Genomic DNA, 23,234 nt, shown 5'->3' on the forward strand with positions numbered 1-23,234 from the left:
GTGGAGACTTGGTCCTGTGTTATGGTGGGGCCTGATCTTAGAAGAGCTCACTTGACAGTATCTAGATGGGGAAACTGAGGCCCAGAGAGCTCAGGTGTCTCATCCAAGGCCACACTGTGAGTTAAGAATAAATCTGGGACTTGAACCCAGACTCTCTGGGACTCCGGCTGGTCTCCTGCCTAGTTACTGACTTCGAGAGAGCAAACGCGATGCATCAGAAGCCCCAGGCCACAGCATCTCCAGCTCCGCCCCTCGGGATTCTTTAAAAGGCGGGGCTTGGCGGCCAGCCACCTCCAAAGGCAAGAAGGCCGGGACTTCGGCGGCAGAAAAGGAGCCCGAGCTGTATCAGCTGCCGCAACCGCCGCACCCCGACCAGAGATGAGCGGCAGAGTCGGCGACCTCAGCCCGAAGCAGGAGGAGGCTCTGGCCAAGGTGAGCCCTCATCCGGCACCCTCCGCCCCGGGCGGCGGCGGCCCTCTCCCTCCCCGGGCGGCGAGCCGGGAAGGGTCTCGGTGGGAGGCGTGCGACCGTCCTCCGCGGGCGGATGGCGGAGGGAGCAGCCTTCGGCGGCACCTGGCGGCTGACCGCCCACCGCCCGCCGAGGGGGCCCCTGGGGAAGTTTGCCACCCTGGCCCCAGCCCCGAAACGAGCCCCTGGAGGTACCACCTGGGGGGAAGTGGTTGCTTGGAAGCCCTTGGAGGCAGCTCAGGGCACAAAGGCGACATTCATTTCGGGACTGGCAGCGGGGTCCTGGGACCAGGGCCCCAGGCCTCCTCCTATTTCCGGGAGGTTTCCCTCTCCCCAGGGCAGTGGCACCGATGGAAAGGGCCGCGGACAGCTCCTAAGGATATTTGGATAGCCCCTCCTCTGATTCCAAGTCCCTCTGTGACCTTGGGCAAAACCCATCCTTCATCTGCTCCCTGATGAGCTGAAATGAGGTTGGACCAGGCGTTGTGGAGGGAGGTCTGGAATCCTCCTGGTGGGGGACTCAGTGGGCTGGGGTTAGTTTGAGCTGAGAGGAGTCCTGCAATCCTGGCCTTCTCTGACCTGGAACTTGGGGTGATGCGCTTCAGGCTGGGAGGTAAACTTGGCTTTGCATTGGCACCTGGGCAGAGGAGGGGGCAACAGTTCAAAAGCTACACCCCCTCCCCACCACCTGTATCTCCACTTCTATGTTGCCATTACTGAGAGGGGAGGTTGGCAGTTCTTGGAAACAGAGCCAAGCAGGGCCCAGCCTCCCTGTTTGCAGGCTCCAAAGCAGGGCAGTTTTCTGTTGCTGGGACAAGTGGGGGAACAGAGGTCTGCTGTGGCAGCTAAGCCGAGGCACCAGCTCCATGAAGGCTTTGCTCAAGCTGGGCCTCCCCCATCCGGGGCTGGCCAGATAGGGAGGTTTCAGATTTTACTGCTGACCTGCAGGGGAAGTCAGGCAGATAAGGGATTAGGTGGTGATTAAGCTGGAAAACAGAGGCTGGGTAGGGTCCTTGGGAAGTGGTGGCTTCACATCTGAGCCCTGGATGAGCAGTTTACCTGGGAGTTGTTTGGGGAATGGGATGGTCTGCGTCCTTGCTCCTCTAGGCAAGGGGCAGAGGTGGCGAGTCCTCATTGGTCCCCTCTGTGGCTGCCCTGGAGGTCAATGACTAGGGAAAGGTGAGTGGCTGGGAGCAGGAGGTATGAAAAGAGCATGGGCAGTGGGTGTGCTCAGAGGGTAGAAAACAGTTGGAAGTGGGTGTGGCCATCCCTTGGGGTCACTGTCCACTTTCCTTGTTCGGCACTCCCTGTACTTTCTCCCTTTGTGGCTTCTCTCTGGAACTGCTCCTTCCACCCCAATAGCCCTCCTCCCTCCTTCTGCTGCCTTTGATTCCTTTCAAGACTAGCTCAAATGCCATTTTTTAAAATATGAATCGATAGGAGACCACTGTCTTCCTGGCCCCAGTCAGAGTTAGACTCTTCTGCCCCTCTGCTCTCCCAGGCATGTTGCTCCCCGTTCCATTACGAAGTGGGTGGAAAATCCATGAAGGAGTATGTGCACTGGCTGGCCTCGAACAGGCCCCGCTTTGCCTCCAGTGTTGCCGATCTCTAGCTGTTTAACTTGGGGCGTGTTACTTAGTCTCTCTGAGCTCCAATTTCTTCATTTGTGTAATGGGGACAGTAATACCTCCAGGGACACTGAATAAGTGCCAAATTCAGTGCCGGGCACGCGGGGAATATGTGGGAAATTGACAGCTTGCACTGCGGCATGTCCCACAGTGTCTACTATCGCAGCTAGCCTAGGATACCTCTGGCGGCACGCTACACTGGAGTGTGGAGGTGCATGCAGCCAGGCAGGGGCAGTGTCTTACTCGCTGCCCACCTCCTCCTGCCACCGGGTACCCTCTAGCATGATGCCCCATGCAGCCTACATGCTCAGCCAGTGTCTGCGGAGTTGACCGGTGTGGAAGAGGCATCCAGCAAAGCCTCTTTGGCGAGTCCTGGGTAGAGGGTGGTGGGGGTGGGGCCTGTCACTCACCCAGCCACCTCTCCCTACAGTTTCGGGAGAATGTCCAGGATGTGCTGCCCAGTCTGCCGAATCCAGATGACCATTATCTCCTGCGCTGGCTCCGAGGTGAGGGGAGAGGGGGCTGTGGGGGGCTGGGGCGGGGTCTGGTTCCCGGTCATAGAATAGCAGCCTCTGGAAACCCTGGCCTTGGCAATGGGAGAATTAGAGGATTCGACCCTTAGGAGCAAAAGGGCCCTTGGGCAGTTACGAACCTCCCTACTGGGTAGATAACACTGAGGCCCAGAGAGGTGAAGAAACCTGCCCCAAGTCACATGGTGTTTGAATTGCAGGAAACAAGAGAGGACTAGAGCCCAGATTGGCTGAGTCTCAGCCCAGTGCCCTTTCTATCCACTCTTCTGATGGACTTGGGGAAACAGTTGGAGGAAAAGCTGATAAAGGCTCCAGTCATATGGGAAGTCGGAGCCAGAGTCCAGTTTAGAACCAGAGTTCTGGCCCCTGGGAGAAACGGGACCCCTCTGTGGCCTATTGGGACAACAGGGCTCCTGCTGGCAGCAGTTTAGGCAGCTTGAAGTTGGGGCGAGAGCTTGGGGAACATGGGGGGGGGCGGTGCTCAGCCTGAACTAGGTCGACAAGACCTCCCTCAAGCCACCACCAGGCTCCAGAGTCTTCCATGTTCCTTTTCTTTTATTTTTTAAGACTTTATTTATTTATTTTAGAGAGAGGGGAAGGAAGGGAGAAAGAGAGAGAGAAAAACATCAATGTGCGAGAGATACATCGATTGGTTGCCTCTTACATGCCCCCAGCTGGGGACCTGGCTGGCATCCTTGGCATGTGCCCTGACTGGGAATTGAACCAGTGACCTTTCGGTTTATAGGCTGGCACTCAATCCATTGAGCCGCACTAGCCAGGGCAAAGTCCCACATTTTAATTCTACTTCTGCTTCAGCCTGGCTGTGGTACCTTGGCCAGGGGTGAACATTGGCCTAGATACCTCTCTGGGATAGCGGGATGAAAGAGGGTGCCCGGCTTATTGCAAGATGTGGAATGACAGAACTCTGGGTACGTGAGCCAAGGTGCGTGTTTCTCTTAGCAGCAGAGTTAAACTCAGCCCCATGCCCCAGCTCCTGAAACCTTCCTGTTCTTTTTCCTCTTCTCTTTTGTGATTCAAGTCACATGCCACCCTCTCTGGTTCTTGTGACACATGATCTTTTTCTGTATAGAAACTTTATTACTAGGCATAGAAATAATAGAGAATAAATTCTACTTTCTTAGATGAGCAGAGATTAAGTTGTGATGTGGAACCACAGTTTAAAAATTAAAGTACGTATTATACCTGATTATTTATTTGTGGATCCGCACACACTAGCAGTCTTGGGGTGGGTAAAGAGCTGGATTTCACTTTTCCGTGCAGAAATGGAATAGACTGACGTGCTCTGGGGGACTACGAGCGGGCACCCACAGGCAGGTGCAGCCAGGAGAGCCATGTGGGGCTCTGTACCTCCGGAAGTGCCACCTGCCATTTTCTCTTGAAAAAAAAAACTGCAAACCCACACCCTCAGCCCCCTCAGAGAGGGGGGAGGGGCAGTGTGGGGGTGGCAGTGGAGCTAGTCCAGGGCTGGAGAGTATTTTGGCCCAGCAGTTTGCTAAAGAGCTGCAGCTAGAAGTGGGCGGGTGGAGGGAGTGGGAAACCAGCACTGCCTTAAAGGGCCAGCTGTTAGATCATCAAACAAACTGCCAAACTGCTCTTAGGTGGAGGTGTGGTGGCAGAGAGCTGTGAACGACACACAGCTCTCTTTTATCTAACAGATCAACCTGGGGTCCTGCAGCTGGTTTGGCAGGCACCCTCCACAACCCTGGACCTGGGATAACCTCTCTCTTGGCAGGAACATCGAAGAGTGTGGTCATCCTCATTTGCCAGCTGAGAAAACAGTCTCAGAGAGGGGAGGGCACTTAGCTGAAGGCACACAGCTAACAGGAAGCAGAATCAGGGCAGAAATCTGGGGCCCAGATTCCCAGGCCCCTGCTCTCTCCAGTAAGCCACAGCTGCCCCTGAAGCCACGCTGTGCCTCTTCAAACAGGACTAGTATCTCCTCTGTACTTTATTTGGTGCCTCACATTTCCTGGGCAGGAGTACAGGCCTGGTCAGACTCTACTATGAATTTCAATTAGGATTTTTGTTGTCTCTCTCTTTTTAGAAACCATTTCTCTTTCTCCTTTTGGTTCTAAAGGCAACATCTGAAGGGTGCATGCCAGCAGAATCTTTTTCTAGCCTAGGTATGAGCCGGGGATCCGGTCTCCTGCCCCCTTCACCCAGGTATACTTAGTTTTCTCCTGGCCCCAGGCCCTGCGAGCGGGCACACGAGTCTCCACTGCCTCCCCTGACTGGGGCGCAGCCATGGGCACTCCAGCAAGGAGAGTCAGGCTGCAAGAGAAAAACAGCGAAGTGGTGGCAACCCTAAAAGGGCGCAGAGCAGGTCTGAGTGTCCTCACTTTCCAGGCCTAGGAAGGGATCAAATAAGAACCCAGGACAGCTGCTGCTGGTGGGCTTCTCTGGCAGTGTCCTAAGCCATGCTTTGAGTGGCCCCTGGCCAGAGAGGGCAGCGGGAGCCCTGGAGGGGCCTGACTCAGCAGGCATGTGGGCGGACCAGGCCAGGTGCTGCCAGGGGCAAGTGGCAACTAGAGGAGGACCCTTGAAGAAGATACTGGCTGTTGGACCCTGGCTGATAAGGGTTAACTGGAGAACCACCATGAGGCAAGGGGGCTCCCAGTTCACTGCCACTCCCGTTCTCTGGGAAGATCAGGTCTCTCTCTTCTCATAGTTCGGGGTACCCTCCTATGGAGGATTCCCACTTTCACAGTCCAGCTGGGCTTCCCCGTCATGCTGTTGCCTTGCATCTTCCCAGTGTTAGCTCATTAGATGATTCCATCGGAGATGTGCCGTGTCTTGTCCAAGGTCAAACAGGGACGTGCAAGGGCTGAGCTGCGAACCTGGATTACATTCCTCTAGAAGCTGCCCCTGCTGCCGTGATGTCACATAAAGGGCGGTGAGGAGGGGCTTCCCAAGACGGAAGACTGTTCAGCTGTCCTAACAGAGAAAAACAGCGAAGTTATTTTAGGTGTTAAAACAGGTGTTATTTTAGGGAAAGGCTAAGGTGATATTGCTCTCAGTCTGATTTAGTTGCTGTTCAGCTCTGTTCTGTCCTAACATGCGTCCAGCGCCCAGGGGAGGCGCGGCATTGGTCGGATCTCCTGGTGTGCCCTTTGTGTGCACCAAGAGTGGACTGAATTTCATGATGGCAGAGCCAGGGAATATACCTGGCTCTCCTGGAGAAGTCATTAAAAGTCCAGTGACAGTCCAGAGGGCAGCCTATCTGGTTCAGAGCCCAGGGCTCTCAAGCAAATCTTGATTTCAACAGAGCACCTACAGCTTGGGAGAGACAATTCACAGGTCAGATGGCAAAACTGGTCAGAATCTGGATCTCCAAAACTCTTGAAAGAATGAAATGAAACCCTGACCAGTACGGCTTAGTTGGTTGGACATTGTCCCGCAGAGCTCCGGGTCACCTGTTCAATTCCCAGTCAGGGCACATGCCTGGTGGTGGGCTTGGCTCCTGGGCAAAGCCTGCACGAGAGGCAGCTGATCAATATTTCTCTCCCACATTGATGTTTCTCTCCCTCCTTCTCCTCCCCCCTTCCCCTTTCTTTAAACAAAAGAATGAAATGAAGCTCACTCTAACAAGATGAAATCGGATAGGGGTGGAGCCAGAAAACCACCTCACAACACAGGAGACGAAGGCTTAGCAGCAGAGCAGCCGAAAGGATGGTGGGGGGAGGTTCAGCTGACTGCGTGTCCCTCCAGAGTAAGGGTGTGATCGGTGCCAAGAGCGTCCTTAGGTTCTATGGGAGTGTGGACAACACCTGGTGCTGTGCTCAGCTCTGCACAATGCACCGGACGAGGGGCACTGGCAAACTTGAAAACTTCTGAAGGGTTCTATTTGGGTGAACTTGAAATCAAGCTGTGAAAGGATCCACTGATGGGCAGCGTGAAAGCAGAGCGCGCTCCGGGGCAGCCCAGTACTGGCCCGTATTGGAAAGGTTGTCCCGTGGCTGAGGGAGTGACCCCACTCTCTAAGCGTCCCTGGAGCGGATCTCCACTCCGTTCAGCCATGAGGACTGAGTGCGTGTGGTAACCCGGATTATCTGGAAGCAGGTGGCTTTCAGGGGCAGTGAGGTCTTTGTGTTCAAGCTTTAGCAAGACAACGTGCCCTGGTCCAGCCGCAGCAGGGTCCAGGGGTCCCTCGAGGTGAGGATAGGCGTTGGCGCTGGGTAACAGGCAACTACACAGCTCAAAGGCAGGTGAAGCACTGTTCCATTTATCGCAAGTACAAGCAGGTTTTTATATTTTCATTTCTAATAGTGATTTATTATTTACAGGTGCAAGCATGATCAGTTAAGCAGAAAAAATTAATACAGAGATAATCAGGAAAAGTACAAAAGTTCCCATAATTTTAATTATGTTGAACAAAATTGTTTTGACCAGGAGAACCATTAATCAGACAACTTAAAATAGCTCTATGTACAAAGTTCAAATGTCCTATTATTTATCAAAGTTCTTAGAGTTAGTTATGGGGCAAAACGATACGCTAGACCAAGCAGAGGTTAGGAACTCATTATTAAGTCTTTGTGATGTCTAATTTAGCTATCTATCTTTCCGTCTAAAATATCTCTCTGTGTACTAAGAACTCTATCTTCTTAGTAATTATTTTTTACATGCTTAATAGCTAACTAGTTTCTCTATTTTTCTGCCTGTCTAATTCTAATAGATATATATCCCTATTCAAGGTAAAGGAGGGGCCGTTATTCTAACAACTTTAGACATTCAGGGGCTATTTTATCAGAGGGGATTTGCCTCGGGACTTACTTAAGGGGGCTGCTTTGGATATTCCAGGCCCCCTACTAGCTAATATTATTTTATCCTACAATTGCTTAATCAGGTCAGGGAAGGAGGTGTTATTTTAGGGAAAGGCTAAGGTGATATTGTTCTCAGCCTGACTTAGTTGCTGTTCAGCTCTGAGAATGGTCAGCATTTATTTCTAGGAGTCCAAATTATCAGAAAGGTAAAGGTTAGAACACCAAGAGACAGCAAGACTAAGATCAACACCACATATCCATTCATGCCGCGTCCGCCAGGCCGGAACACGCTTCTTTTTTTTTTTTTTTAAGATTTTATTTATTTATCTTAGAGTGGAAGGGAAGGAGAGAGAGAGAGAGAAATATCAATGTATGGTTGCCTCTTGTGTGTCCCCTGCCAGGGGCCGGGAACTGGCCTGCAACCCAGGCATGTGCCCTGACTGGGAATCGAACCGCGATCGTGTGGTTCGCAGGCCCGCGCTCAATCCACTGAGCTACACCAGCCAGGGCCGGAACACGCTTCTTTGAAGTCGTCCTCCCCATGCTCGGACTTTGTCAGACAGCATGGTTGGTGGAGCTGGACGTGGTAACGTTTGGGGGTTCATGCAGAAAGTAGAGTTGGCCTAGGTGAACTTTCCATTCTAAAACTGTACAGGAACCCTGAGAGGAGGGTCCTCTGTGTCCCATTGGGGTATGCATGTGTCCTTGGATATGGGACATGGGACATGGCAAGGTTGACTGGGCGCTCATCAAGCTGTCCATCCTACTGGGGTGTTCTGCCAGCTCTACCCCAGATTACGGGGCAGCTGTGTTCATGTCTGAACTGAGTGTCAAGTTCTCAGGACTGGATGTTAGACTGTGGAAGAGATTAACTTTGTGTAAGGGAAAAGCTAAATGATAAGGAAGTCCAGGGTTCACTTTTCCTGAGAGGAGATAAGACCTGTCACCCAATTGCATCGACTAGGACAAAGCTCTTTTGACTCCGAAATTGCAATGCTACTCCTACCTGAACTTAACTTTGACCTGCTCTCCAGGGGCTGTGGTGCTTCAGGTACCCTCAATGAATGTCTTCATATTAATTTGTACGTGTGGGATGATCTGGGAGTCAACTGGGGTGTTGAGAAAGAGGAGCTGACCCTAATATGAGAACAGGGAACTCTCCTTGTCCTTGGACGCCCAGTCTGCTGGCCTAACCCTGACCACATTTCCCTGTTACAGCAAGAAGCTTTGACATACAGAAGTCTGAAGCCATGCTCCGGAAGGTGAGATCCATTTGCCTCCAAATCCCATGGTTACCTCCACTCCTGCCCATCAGAATCACACCGTGCTTGTTCTTTTGCTCATCCCACTCACCTCCATCACAGCCACTGGCTTGTGTGACGTAGCTGGGTCTTAGCCAACCACTACTGCCTTGTCCCTCTGGGAAAAGGGCACTCCCTTCCCTGGAAACCCAGAGCTTTCATAGGTCTGGGCTAGCCAAGCACTGGTGTTCCGCCAAGACTTCTAAAACAGGCAGCGCCTTCTTTTGCATTCCTGCCAATTGTCTTCTCATGACTTACCTGTTCGTGCCGCCACCTAGTGCTAGATGTCTACTAAGGGGTCCCCCTGCCCTGCGCCCACCTTCTTAAAGCCCTGACTGTGTGTTTGCAGCATGTGGAGTTCCGGAAGCAGAAGGACATTGAAAACATCATAAGCTGGCAGCCTCCAGAGGTGAGGACACGTGATCCTGGCCCGCCCCTTTGTTAGGTCACTAGACCACAGTCTGTGCCCTGGGTCTGTGGGACTGGAAGCTTCCGAAGAAAGGCCTGACAGTGCCAGGTGGACGCGAACGGTTCCCAGAATGGGTGTGCATTGGTACCTAGGGGAAGGCTATTGAGGGAGAGAATGATGAACCCAGAGGAAGGTCCCAGGAGACATGTAGCTGCCCCGAGTCTGCTTACCAGGTGCCTTCTCCGTGTCTTTGCCCAGGTGGTCCAGCTGTATCTGTCAGGAGGCCTGTGTGGCTACGACAAGGAGGGCTGTCCCATCTGGTACGATATCATTGGACCTCTGGATGCCAAGGGCCTGCTGCTCTCAGCCAGCAAGCAGGACTTGCTGAAGACCAAGATGCGGGACTGCGAGCTGCTTGCGCAGGAGTGTAACCGCCAGTCTGAAAAGGCGAGTGAACCAGCACCACTGAAAATAAGCTAATCGCAGTAGCGGCGTTCAAGCAGAAGCAGGGATGTCACACAGGGACTTAACCCAGCTTCAGGGCTGAGGCCTGGACCTTTGGATTCCAGAGACCAGTGGAATTTCAAAGTTTTAGAGACTAACATGTTGCCAGATTTTCATTTTTCCAAGTAAGGACTTTAAAAAATTGCCAGCTACCATCACCATAATTAACCTCCAAAAGTACAGGAATGGCAAAACCTCAGAATAAAGGCCAGTCCTTTAAATAGTAAATTTAGCTTCGTAAATAACTTAACTACATTGGGCCCTGGTCAAATGGCTCCGTTGGTTAGAGCATCGTCCTGATACACCAAAGTTTTGGGTTCGATCCCCAGTCAGGGCATACACAAAATCAACCACTGAATCACAAGTAAGTGGAACAACAACTGATGTTTCTCTCTCTACCTTCCTTTCTCTCTCCCTCTCTCTAAAAACCAATTGAAAAGGAGAACTTAACTTCCTTATTGTTATGTTTCTCATTCCTCTGGGCACCAGTGAGATCTTTGTCACAGACAACCCTGTCCTTAGACAAGTATTTGTGTATCACTGGTGTGGATGAGCTAAGATTCCATATTTCTCTAACTCTGCATTTCAAAAGAGATAAGCTGATCTCCTTACTGAGAAAAAGGCTGAAGGACAAGCTGCAGCTGCTACTAAGATCTTCTCTCCTTCCTTCCCCTCAGCAAAGGGAAAGGCCCAAGGAGATGATGCAGTACGTGTGCGGCCTTTTCGACGCTGTCATCCACAAACATGCACTGAGACCTAGTGTGTGCAGGGGCCCTGCAGGCTGGGCAGGCAAAGGAGCGCTAGGCGGGAATGCACCCTTAAGGGCTTAGGTTGCACAGAGAACATTTCTGTGCATGAAGTACGTGGCTGCACAAAGCCCCACAGACAGAGCACGACCTGGTGCTGCACACTGAGGAAGAGGGAGGCCGTCGGGTCCAACTGCAGAAGGGAAGGGACCTCGGATGCAGTCTCGGTCCACCCAGTGGCGTACTGGATGGGAACGTGGGGACCCAGGCAGGAAGGCGACTTGCCTGGGCTGCAGTTCTGGCCTGGGGTGATTCTCTGCATTTGGAAAGCCCTAGGTACAGCTTTGCCCTGAGCTGGGTGGGCTTCTGCAGTGGGGCTGCCTGCTGTGACTTTCTGCTCCTCTGTGCCCTGCAGATGGGGAGGAAGGTGGATTCCATCACCACAATTTATGACTGTGAAGGGCTTAGCCTCAAGCATCTCTGGAAGCCTGCTGTGGAGACCTATGGAGAGGTGAGGGGCAGGACTGGAGAGGCCAGGATGGGGGGAGCAGGGACTGGGGGAGTGGACCCCTCTGCTGGGCTGCCCCGTGGGATGGGTGGGGGCAGAGTCTAGCCTGGAGGAGGCCGGGCCTCTCACCCTGACACAGAAGACTGAGCCTGCTACACTCAGTGATTTCGTCTCCACAGTTTCTCTGCCTGGTTGAGGATAACTATCCTGAAACACTGAAGCGTCTTTTCGTTATTAAAGGTAAGTTGGGAACTCCAAGTGAGAAAGTCAGATGAGCAAAAGGGGCCAAGAATGTTGCCGGGACAGATTCAGGTGGGGAAAACGGAGTGAGCCAAAGGAGGGCATCAAGGACCCTTGACACACTCAGAGTGCTTTATGGTTCACACAGTTGTTACCGCTTAGCGCTGCCTTGGAGCCGTCCGGCCCAGTGAGAGAGGAAGACCATCCCCACTGGCCTACTCCCACTGTACAGATGGGAAGGTTCCCTGCTGAGCCTCATTCCCTGGGGCTGCCTACGCGGGCTCCACAGCAGCAGCACCAGGGAACATGGGGCCTGAGACACGGGGCGCTGTGGACTATACTCTTAGGGACAGAGTGGGCACTACTTCCAGTCTCTCATGGTCTGGTCTCCGTTCCAGCCCCCAAGCTGTTTCCTGTGGCCTTTAATCTCGTCAAACACTTCCTGAGCGAGGACACTCGTAAGAAGATCATGGTCCTGGGGGGTGAGTAGCTCAGACTCTCCTCAACTCCACAGGATGGTCCGTGGCCCAGACTGGGGATGACTTTAGAGACAAAGCCAAGAGCCGCCAGGGCCACAGTTCCCTCTGCTGGTTTGGGAGCTGTGTGACCCAGGAGCAAGCTGGGGCTGGGCTAGGATCCCCCTGACTGCTTTCATGAGAACAAGAACGCTTTCTCTCAGACACTCCGGAAGGAAGTACTGAGCTCAGCATTGTAACTTCAAAGATGAATGGAACGTCAGTTCTTGCCATGAAGGAGCTTGCAATATAAGAGGAGAGAAAAGACATTTAGAGAGAAAGCTATGACAAAGAACCAGAAAAGGTACTAGGAGGGGCCTAGAGAAGGTGCCATGGAGGTCACAGGAGCAGAGGTTGCTTTCAGCTGGAGGCAACTAGATCTGGCTTCATTTGATGAGCACCTACTATGTGCCAGGCCCTGAACTAAGAAGGTGAAACAGACAAGTTCTTGAAAAGCTCTAGGTCTCTTAGGGAAGGGAGACACAAAGCCCACTTGACCTAGGGAGGAGGTGAGGCCTGCCTCAGCCAAGTGCAATGGAATGAGGAAGAGTAGCCAGATGAAGCAGGGTGGCGGGCTGTCAGGGAGAAGGCACAGCACTGAGCAAAGACCTTACACACCACGGCACAGGCAGTTGCAGAATGTTTGGCAGAACATCGCAAGGGATGAGGCCGAAGAGGGAGCCAGGAGCAAGTCACAGAGAATCTAGGGCACTATGCTAAGGAGCTGGGACAGTACAGGCCTCTGGGAACCAGAGGTGAGCTGTGAGCAGGGGATTACCGGGATCAGATTTTAGATTGAGACTTACTGTATTGGCAGGATCGTGAGGGACAGATACCAGTTTGCCTGCTGTGGGCATAGCTCATGCAGCAGGTGTCGCAAGCCTGTGCTGGGGCAAAGGCAGTGGGCATAGAGAGGAGAGAGGATGAATTTAGGACTTGTTTAGGAAGTAAAATAGAAGAACTCAGATGACTGGATATAGGAGGGGACAAAGCGAAATCTAGAATGACCCCCTAGTGTCTGTCGTGAGTGACTAAGTTTGCAGTCACTGTAACACAATTAGCTCAATGCAGGAATACAACTGGAAGAACAAACTTCAAGTTGAGTTTGAAGAGTGTGTGAGACGTACAGATATTGGGGATACTTGAGCCTGAAGCCTAGGGGAGAACTCCAGCCTAGAGTTCTTGGGGTTTAGAACTCCAGCCTAGAGATTTGGGAGCTGCCAAATGTTGGTAGCAGCTAAGACCTTGAGAACAGATAAGACTGCCCCCAGAGGAACAGAGGCTGAGCCTTGGGGGCTATCGAAGCTCCAGGGCAGGCAGAGGAGGAGGGGCCCATCACGGAGACTGTGAAGTGATTGAGGAGGTTGTTGGAGAACCCCATGTGCAGGGGTTGGGTATGTAAGGAGGCAGCGAGAGAGAACATCAGACATGAGGGAAGCCAGTGAGGAAGATGCACAGGAATTGAGGCAGCCAGGGACGGACAGGAGTCAGTTTTGTGGCAGCATTAAGTGGAGTGCAGGGAGAAAGGGCTGTGAAGGTGGGTTGGGACTAGGTAGATCATGGAAGCCTTGAGGCCACCCCCAGACTTGAACCTGGGGGTTGGCAATAGGGACTCTGGAGGTTTCTTAATGTTCACCTTCAGGCAACACACTGCAAGTGGAGATTTTCCAAATGTGTCCCAGGAGTGGAGTGAGACCATCTGGGAAGTCCAGGACTTCTAGGTTCTCGTCCTGGCTCTGGCAGCAACAAGTTTTGCTTCTTCTTGCCTCAGTGACTCTCTATAAGATGGGAAGAACCTGCCCCCTCCCCGGCCTTTTCCGACTGTCCAGCTGAGCTGGGGGGAGAAATACAAAATCCCAGCAATGGCTCTGGTGGTTTTGGCTTCTCTGCTGCTACCGCCCACTGTGAGCATGAGACGCTTAGGTTTCCTAGCAGCAGAGCCATGGAGGAGGTTCAGTCTGTTCTTCCACCCACACCCAAAACCCTCAACCAAATCCACCTCGGGCTGAGAAGGTACAGGAACTTCAACAGAAAAGGGAAAAACACTCCGGGCTGGTCGCTGGAGCTTAGTGGCACAAAGTGAATCAGCCCGCGACCACAAGCGCTGCATGGACTTGGGTCTCTGCGACCTGCAGGCCGACTAGGAGACCCAGGACAGCCTCGGCGGGCTCCCGGACAGCACCAGCAGCAGAGTGCACTGGGCTGTCCCCCAGGACTCAGAGCTTTGGCTTCTGGCATCAGCATGGAAAGGTTTCTAGTATCAAAATATTGTCTGTGGCTGGTACTCGTTGAGGAGTCTGGAATGGTGGTGAAGCGGTGCACAGCATTGGTTGTGCTAGAGTCTGACTCCCTAGTCAGGAAGGGGCTGGGTTACCAGAAAATGAGCCAAGTCATTGGCAGCTCAACAGCCTAAAAAAATAAACAGAAGCAGACATAAAATTATGCCTGGGGTAATGCCAAGTTTAAGCAGTGCCTCCCCACGGGTGAGTTCATTCAGTCACAATGATGTGCAGAAAAAGTGGGGACAAGACACACGGCTCTGTCTTCCCGAGATCAGTGTAGCCAGGACAGGCCTTGTTGCTTCCGGCCCTCCCACCGGCTGCACACACCGTCCCCTCTGCAGGGAACGCGCTCCCCTCCTCCCTCTGTCCCTCCTGCTTGAACTTCAAATGTTTGTATCACCTTCCTGGGAGTGATAACACACTCTTGGTGGAGGGCACTTTAGAGTTTACAATACCCTCTTCAAGGACTGAGGTCACTTCCCTCCCACCATAGCCTGGCTAGAGGCCATGTGGACAGGACCCCCAGTCTTCTGACTCCCGTGCAGGGCAGGACCCTCCTTGGGGGGTGGCTCCTCCTGCAACCCGGCAGTACTCTGCCCACATCCTGTGCCCTAATACCTGTGTTTTGTGTGCAGGGGTGGATGGAGTTTTTTTCCCCCCTGCCTCTTTTGTGTAGACTGCCAGGGCTGTGATGAAATCCCCCCTAGTGGTGACCCTCCTTCCTTCTTCTTTACCTCTCCTGCCAGCAAACTGGAAGGAGGTTTTACTGAAATACATCAGCCCTGACCAGCTGCCTGTGGAGTATGGGGGCACCATGACTGACCCTGATGGAGACCCCAAGTGCAAATCCAAGGTACGGACCCCGGGGGCTGGAGGTGACCAGGGAAGCCTGCCTCTAATGCACATTCCAGCTCACCCCACGCTCTGCTTCTAGATTAACTATGGGGGTGACATCCCTAAGAAGTATTACGTGCGAGACCAGGTGAAACAGCAGTATGAGCACAGCGTGCAGATTTCCCGTGGCTCCTCCCACCAAGTAGAGTATGAGATCCTCTTCCCCGGCTGCGTCCTCAGGTAGGGTTCTGGACCCTTCCAGGACACCTCAGCCAAAGGGCTGAGCCGCAGGTACTGGTGGACGGGCTGGGGTGAGAGGAGCCCTGCTGGCAGAACCCCAGAGATTCCCTAATCATGTCGGCACGTGTGGGTGTCCCCTGCAGGTGGCAGTTCACGTCAGAAGGCTCAGACGTCGGTTTTGGAATTTTCCTGAAGACCAAGGTCGGGGAGCGGCAGAAGGCAGGGGAGATGACAGAGGTGCTGCCCAACCAGAGGTACAATGCCCACCTGGTGCCCGAGGACGGGACCCTCACCTGCAACAATCCTGGCATCTGTGAGTATGTCTGTCTTAGCTCGAAGCTCCTGCCCTAGACGTCTGCCTCTTGGGTCCCTCTTTCTCCAGAAATGTAGGCTCTCAGGCTGTTAGAAGTAAACGCAGAACTCCGTCAGCTCAACTGTGCCCTTGCACAAGTGAGGAAACTTAGACTCACTCAAGGCGCCCCAGCTGGTTAAAAGCGGAGTGGGATTCTGACATGATCCAGGTCTGACATGATCTCACCTTTGTGAGTTGCAGAGCTAGCCGATCACAGGGGATGTCGGTCCAGGTCTAACTGGGTTTGTGACTGCGATCAGACATCTCGGGAATTCTTCCCCACGCGCCAGAAAGGCAGAACCGGCAGGGTGGGCGCAGGGATCACCGGGCAAGCCGCTGCCCCGGGAAGCCCAGCCTCGAGGCCTCTGTGCACAGAATTGAATAGGAGTAGGAATGGCTGAGGGGCACTGGAAAAGGTGTTTAACCTCCCTCAACTTTGCAATTATTGATTAAGATGCCCTTCAACTCAGCCATTCTACTTCTAGAAATTTAGTCTGCAGAAATATTTACACAAAGACGCAAAGCCGTAAGATGTTCCTCACAGCCTGGGAACGGACAATACATTAAATGGCCTTAATAAGGTCTTGTCAAACAAATTAAATAAATCATGGTCCGTTCGTACAATGGAGTGTAATATACCCATTAATGAGAGTAAGTTGACATGTAAGATGTCTAATACCTGTTAAATAAAGTACGAAATATAGCATATGTGGTATACACTCACTTTGGTTAATAACAAGTGTGTACACAGGGAAGAACTCTGGGGACTCTCTAGAGACTGTCACGGCGGCGACCTCTGGGGCGGTAGGGAGCTCACAGAGGGATTTCACATTCACACTGCAGCAGCTCCTCAAGCAGAATTCTTGTGTTCAGTGTTGTTTCGTTATCACATTGATGAAGAAAAAGAAGATTCCCAGCCAGGGCCACTGTCTGTGCGGAGTTGGCACATTCGCCCCGTGTCTGCGTGGGTGTCTCTGGGGACTGTTTCTGTTATTTTTCCCCCATGTCCCAGAGACATGCACGTGAGGCAAATGGTGTGTCTTAACTGTCCCAGGATAATGAGCATGTGTGAACTCGCCCTTCAGCGGAACGGCAGCCTGTCCAGAGCCGGTTCCCACCTTGCTCCCTGAGCCGGGGGCAAGGCTCTGGCCACCTGTGACCCTGAACGGAAATAAGCTAGTTGGAAAATCACCACTTTACTCATTTGTATTCATCTTTCTTAAATGTATGCATGGCTGACATTTATTTCAATGTTTAATATTAGAAGAGTTTGGGGTATTGATGTAGAATCTTGGTGATGTTTTTGTGACCAGAAATATGCCTTAGGAACTATATCAATTAGCCTGTGGTAAAACTGGGTCCATTATACTACACTGTTCTACTGGGAGTCACAGAGCCTATTGATGATGTTAAGTGAGGACTTATTGTAGTTCTGCAAATACAGTTTACTTTGCAATGACCATATACGACATTTACAAGCAGAAAACCAAACATACACACACACCACACGCACATCAAATCTCCACTTTCTTTCCTGTCAGTGCCAAGGGCCCAGGCAGGCATGGAAAACCAATGAGAGCAAGGGTTCTAGCATCGAGTTGAGTGGGACTTGACTACTGACTGAAGTCCCTAAGCAAGTGACTCAGCCTTCCTGAGCTTCAGGTTCCTGATGGCTCCAGTGGGGATCAAACTCTCTGCCTCACAGGGACACGTGATAATTTAGGTGTGATAAGGCCTGGGTAGCACTTACATAATACCTGGCACACAGCAAGCACCGAACACACTTGAGCCACCGTTACTGTTATTTGGGCAAGACCTGGGGGAGATGGGGCATCTGGGAGCCAGCGCTGGAGGCGGGGGAAGCCCTGGGCCCCCTTTCTGTAGCGGCACCACCAGGAGATCTGAACTAATAGCCCAACAGACATCTTGGCCTCTGGACTTCACCGTCTACACCATCTACATCTCCACACCAGCACCCCAACCTCAGAAACTGTGTCCTCTCCCACATCGCAGGCAACTTCTGGTCTCTACGGCCACCTCCTCACAGATGCTCTGTGGCATGGCTCCCTGGGGAGGGGGAGGATTCTTGTTAGTGAGCAGCCGGGCCCCGGGGGAGAAGGCACGTACAGTGTGCTTCGGCAAGAACGAGGCTTGGTAGCAGCCCAGCTACTGTCATCCACAGAGCATAGATCATTTTCTACATTAAGTTTGACTTTCTTTTTAGTGGGCAGGGAAGCTGAAGTGGAGAAAAGGGGTGTTCTCTCTTGCACAAAGTAGCTTGAACAGATACCAAAAGTCAGACGACTCCTAGGATCCTGGTCCAGGATCTCTCGGCTGGAGACTGCCCTGGAGATGATCAGGTCCACCCCTGATGTGACAGAGGAGAGAGTCCCAGGCCAGGGAAGTAATTTATTCAAGATCACACCGCCAGTAGCAGAGCCCAGCCCATTTTCCAGCCTTGCCCACCGCCCTTCTAGAGTTGCTGAAGGTTGAGAAAGGACCATGAAGCTTTTAACATAATTGGGCTTAGGTCTGCAAATCCCAAAATTATTTTAGCTCCTCTTGGATACATTCCCGGATGGAACATTTATCTGCCCGTGGGGCCTTAAGTGGGAACTACTTGTTGTCCAGTCCCAGGGGGAGGAGAGGCAGGCCACAGTGTCCATGCCCACTTCCCAGGTGTAAAGACACTTAGGTGGGTCAGCTGTTGTCTGGGGCCATGGCCCAGGTTAGACCTGCACCCAGACAGAAGCCAGTGTTCGGGTACAAGCTCACCCGTGGAGGGCAATGTCCCTGGAGAACCAGGCAACCCCTGCAAAGTGCAGCATAATCACCCAGCGGAGAATCGCAGGCTGTGTGCCTGCCGCCAGTGGAAGGAGTCCCTTAACTCTCCCCAGGCCGCGGTTGTCCTTGACCAAGTGTCCTCAGTTCCTGAGGAGGAGAAACAAAGTCCAAAGTGATTTTGCTTCCTCCCCCCCCCCCCCACTAATATTTCCTGAGGGCCTGGGTGTAGAGTCCTCTCCTAGGAAAGAAAAAGATGCAGAAACAAAGATCTGGACTTTGCCAGGAGTGGCGGGTGCGGTCTACAAGGCCTGCCACCCCGCATGATGAAACAGCATTGCCAGGCGGCGCAGAGACAAAACGAGCCCAGCATGCATCTGGGNAGACAGAAGCCAGTGTTCGGGTACAAGCTCACCCGTGGAGGGCAATGTCCCTGGAGAACCAGGCAACCCCTGCAAAGTGCAGCATAATCACCCAGCGGAGAATCGCAGGCTGTGTGCCTGCCGCCAGTGGAAGGAGTCCCTTAACTCTCCCCAGGCCGCTGTTGTCCTTGACCAAATGTCCTTAGTTCCTGAGGAGGAGAAACAAAGTCCAAAGTGATTTTGCTTCCCCCCCCTCCACTAATATTTCCTGAGGGCCTGGGTGTAGAGTCCTCTACTAGGAAAGAAAAAGATGCAGAAACAAAGATCTGGACTTTGCCAGGAGTGGCGGGTGCGGTCTACAAGGCCTGCCACCCCGCATGAGGAAACAGCATTGCCAGGCGGCGCAGAGACAAAACGAGCCCAGCATGCATCTGGGGGCCTGGTTTCTGAGTCCGGCTTGGCCCCTAATCTCGGATTGTTTTGAACAAGTGCCCCTAAATACTGAAGTTTTCCTCACCTCCTTAAAATGAGGGCAGTAGGCTAGAGGCAGGAATCTTTATTGGGGGTTTAGGGACTCCCCAGGGCAGTGATTATAAATCTTAAAGACCCAGCCCCTCCTTCTCTGTAGCAAATAGTGTCTAATGTCCCCTTTGCTATTCTGAAATATAGTAACTCACACAGATAATTTAAAAATCAGTGTAATCTCCTACTAAGAGAAATAAAGGGAAGCTAATTTAGAATATATAATTTTATTTTCAGTACATCAGTGAGAGAGCACAATACAGCCACACCCCACCCCACCCCCTTCAGTGGGAAACGGCACCTTTCCCATTGGGAACCGCTGTCCCAGAAGGTCCATGAGGGGCCCCAGGGGATCTGAGTTTGTGGGAAAATTCCATCTGATGACAAAATCGTCAGATTCTCAAGGGGGTTGGTTCCCCAACAAAAGTTAAGGAGTCCTCAGGGGGCTCAGGGGGCTCTGTGAGTCTGTAACTACATGATTTGTGTCAAAATGAACCTCTTAATTCGTGAACTCCACTTCCCTCGGGCCTGGGCCTCAGAACAGCTCCTTCCTTATTTCTGAGGGTAGAATATCATGGTAGGCAGAGCCATCGCCATGGTGCTTGGTCCAAGGAGCTCACAGCCTTCTCCAGCACAGCTGACTCTGGTTGCTAAAGCTCTCATCCGTGGCAGAGAGGAAGATCCCCTCTTGGCCAAGGGACTACGGGTCTTGAAACACCTCTGGCATAGAGAGAAAATCAACAACTGATATTCATTTCACACCATGAAGAAATGGTGGGTGGTGTGACTACCCTCAGGCTGAACTATGCATTTTATCTGGAGCCAGGAAAGGGGAAAGGTTAAATCTCAGAATTAAACAGAGCTTTTTTTTTTTCCTGGGAAAAGTGAGAAAAGACCAGGAAGGGAAGGGGCAGCACTAGCTTTTGTTTTCACACTCTGTTCCCTTGAAGGAGTATTTGACTGAAATGGAACAACCTCTCCAATCAATCGATCCATCGATCAAAGAAGGGTTAGACTAAAGGCAGTCTGTCCCTTAGGCAAGGCTGGAAAAGTCTTTTCTGCCAACTGCAGGCCCATTTTCTCTCCCTAGAGGAAAACACTCCTAACAGAAACAGATCTTATCTATTAGCTTATCAAATATTTCTCATCCCTTTAGACTAGTGGTGTCCAACCCTCGGCTTGCAGGCAGCATTCGGCCCAACACAAAATCGTAAATTTACTCAAAACATTTTTTGCTAATCAGTTTTCATTAATAAGTTTGTGTATTTCATGTGTGACCTGAGACAACTCTTCTTCCAGTGTGGCCCAGAGACACCAAAAGGTTGGACACCCCTGTGGGGTAGACGAGTTACATGTTACCATAATACACAGGACATGTACACACATGTATACAGGCACAGGAATTGCCAGGACATGTTATTCAATGTATGTTTGAAGAAAAATTGAAATTGTAAAACCTGTTGCAGGATTTGAGAAAACTCTCAGGCAAGACTGGGCGTGTTCAGAGTGGTATGGTCATCATACTGAAAACTTGCCCCTTAGAACAAGAACCTGAGTAGAACTTGGGGGTGTAGGTAGACAAAGTGGCAGAGCCAAAATTTTTTTTTATATCTATAGTAACAAAAATGTTACAAACTATTTATAAGATGTTCTGCAGTTTGCTCTTTTGGCCTAAGGATACACTGCAGAGAATTTCCCCAGTCACTTGTGAAGCTAACCTCTTTATTTTTTTAAAAAGATTTTATTTATTTATTTATTTATTTATTTTTAAAGAGAGGGAAAGGGAAGGAGAAAGAGAGTTAGAGAAACATCAATGTGTGGTTGCCTCTCATGTGGCCCCACTGGGGACCTGGCCTGCAACCCAGGCATGTGCCTTGACTGGGAATTGAACCACAATCGTGTGGTTCACAGGCCTGCACTCAATCCACTGAGCTACACCAGCCAGGGCTAACCTCTTTCTTTTAATATCAGAACAGTTATTTCATCATATGGATTGCAATATGAACATTTTAAACAATTCTCCTTTGAACATTGGAGCTTTCCCAAGCTTTTAGATCTTAACAAACAGAGGTGCAATGAGCATCTTTGTCTGTTTATATTCCTTTGAGATAAATTCCTGGTTCAAAAACTTTACACAGGGTGGGCTTCCAGCGCAGGGAAATTCCGGCTTTGTCACTTCCTCACTCTGCAATGTAGTGACCTCCTTTTTTACAGAACATAAACCAGGACTAATGCTGAACTCATAGTTATTTTGAGGAATAGTGAAATAATATATAGATTACCAACCCAGTGCTGAGATACATTGCCATTGTTACCATTACTATTATTATTGTAGCAACTGCTGCCTCTACAAATTCTTCTCCCCCACCCCTTTCAAAGCCCAATTCAAGCTCTGTAACTCCTCTTAAAAGCCTTTCATGTAATTGCAGTTTATAGGGCTTTCTTTTTCCAAGCTGTTACAGATGGTTGTCTCTCATCTGGCACTTGGCATGGTCTTTTACATATTTTCTCTCTCCATGATCATCTTGTCAGTCTAGCTAGACTCTTTTGCAGAAGGTCAAGGACCATTGCTTATGCTGTCTGCATCCTCATTACCGACCGCATTGCCCTGCTCAGTCAACAAAAAGCCCTGTCCCCAAGCCCTTTGTCAGAATTGCCTGAATGTCTGGTTTTATGCCTCCCCTCAGATGTCCTGCGGTTTGACAACACCTACAGCTTCATTCATGCCAAGAAGGTCAATTTCACTGTGGAGGTGCTGCTGCCAGACAGAGCTTCAGAAGAGAAGATAAAACAACTGGGGGAAGTCACCCCAAAGTAACGCCTCCTGCCACAGAAGGCCTGGCTCCCTCAGTGTCTCCCTGTCAGTTTCTATCCCTTCTAGCAGTCATTTTCCCCGATGCCAAAAGACACTGGGCTAGGAGAAAGACTCAGCTGAGCCTGGGGAGCTATGACTTCAGAATGAAGAAGAGGAAGCATAGCAGCAGTGGGTCTCCTTGCCTTTCAAGTTAGAGTCCCTAGGGGCTGGCCACTGTGAGCGGATCCATTTATCCTGCAAGCTGTGCCAATGTCACCTACCTGTGACAGCTGAGACAGGAAGGTGGTTCCACAGGGTGGCAGCAGGGAAAAAATTAGAGAAGGGGAGAGTTTGAGACTTAACATTTCAGGGAAGCCAGCAGCAGGGGAGGAATGTGAAACCAAATGAACCTGTGAGCTTAGATTATAATGAGGAATAGCAAGGTACCCAGTTGCTAGAGTTATGGTGGAGGTCAGAGGCTCTTCTAAACTTCCTATCATTCAGGCTGGGATCCTTCAGCTTTTCCCAGGTCTCAGGAGATGTTAGAGTCAGCAATGATCTTCCCATTCAGGGAAGATCCCTGAGGCAGGTCTTTCCTTCACCTTGAGAACTTCAGCAACTCCTGGGTACTAGTGGCTGCTGCTTTAATTACTAATAATTGTCCTTGATTCAGAGCTTCCTGGGACAGTGAGCTTTGGTTTCATACCCAGCCCCTGTCCCCCACTGAGAACAAAGCACAGGGAAATTACCTCCAGGAATCTCGGCTCTGGGAAGGGATGGGAAGAGAGGCTGGGGAGGATGTGAGTCCTGAGACTTCCACTTCCCTGTTCAGTGTCGCCAGCCTCTCATCAAGTAACTCTTCATTTGATTAACCACACAAAAATGACAAATGGGATCCAGACAGAACTCAGGGCATTTGCCAGCTGAGTCTTCCACGGTGCCTGCTAACCCGCTTCCTCCTGATTGACTCTCGGCAGTATGGTGGGTGTTGTGGGTTCCTAGTGCCTGGTGGGGCCAGCATCTGGCAGAGCCAGGAGCCTGGGGAAACCATAAATAGCCTCTAAGGTCTTCCTCCCCTTTCAGAGCAGGGACCCACGGCGACAAGCAGGGATAACTATGGGGCTGCTCAGGGACCAGGCACTGGAGGGCACAAACCCTGCGGGCAACCACAGCACTAATCACAATCCCAAATCCTGCAAACTCAAACCAGGGCCTGGGCTGCACAGGAACAAAGAAAAGCGGCCCAACCTGGATAGCTGGTCTGGCGAAGAAGCTGAGGGAGCAAGAGGAGGGGGCCCGAGGCTGAATGGGCCCCAGCCAGAACCCTCAGGAGGACATCCCGACCTTGGTTTACAATGCTTTGTTAGGAAAATTAACCGATGAATAAAGCAACGTTCAGTGCGCAGAGAGTGCAAGTCAATGCCTACCGCATCACTG

At 51.5% G+C, this 23,234-nt stretch overlaps 1 protein-coding gene across 1 annotated transcript; it reads left to right on the plus strand.

The window, feature by feature from the left end:
* The first annotated feature begins 281 nt into the window (after positions 1-281).
* Positions 282-23,202, plus strand: LOC118991286 (SEC14-like protein 2). Its single transcript, XM_037052508.1, has 12 exons — positions 282-432; positions 2,527-2,602; positions 8,626-8,669; positions 9,058-9,117; positions 9,376-9,564; positions 10,783-10,878; positions 11,055-11,115; positions 11,514-11,597; positions 14,659-14,765; positions 14,847-14,986; positions 15,130-15,299; positions 21,691-23,202. Exons 1-12 carry the CDS (start codon positions 379-381, stop codon positions 21,819-21,821), a joined length of 1,212 nt encoding a protein of 403 aa, XP_036908403.1. The 5' UTR covers positions 282-378; the 3' UTR covers positions 21,822-23,202.
* Positions 23,203-23,234: the final 32 nt, after the last annotated feature.

The sequence above is a fragment of the Sturnira hondurensis genome, unplaced genomic scaffold, assembly GCF_014824575.4.
Source record: "Sturnira hondurensis isolate 20B ecotype Veracruz unplaced genomic scaffold, ASM1482457v3 Scaffold0007406, whole genome shotgun sequence".
Lineage (NCBI taxonomy): Eukaryota > Metazoa > Chordata > Mammalia > Chiroptera > Phyllostomidae > Sturnira > Sturnira hondurensis.

Coding starts and splice junctions, on each gene's coding strand:
- LOC118991286 (XM_037052508.1), top strand. CDS start 379: ATGAGCGGCAGAGTCGGCGACCTCAGCCCGAAGCAGGAGGAGGCTCTG. Junction 9,118..9,375: donor TAAGCTGGCAGCCTCCAGAG/GTGAGGACACGT, acceptor GTCTTTGCCCAG/GTGGTCCAGCTGTATCTGTC. Junction 11,116..11,513: donor GCGTCTTTTCGTTATTAAAG/GTAAGTTGGGAA, acceptor TCTCCGTTCCAG/CCCCCAAGCTGTTTCCTGTG.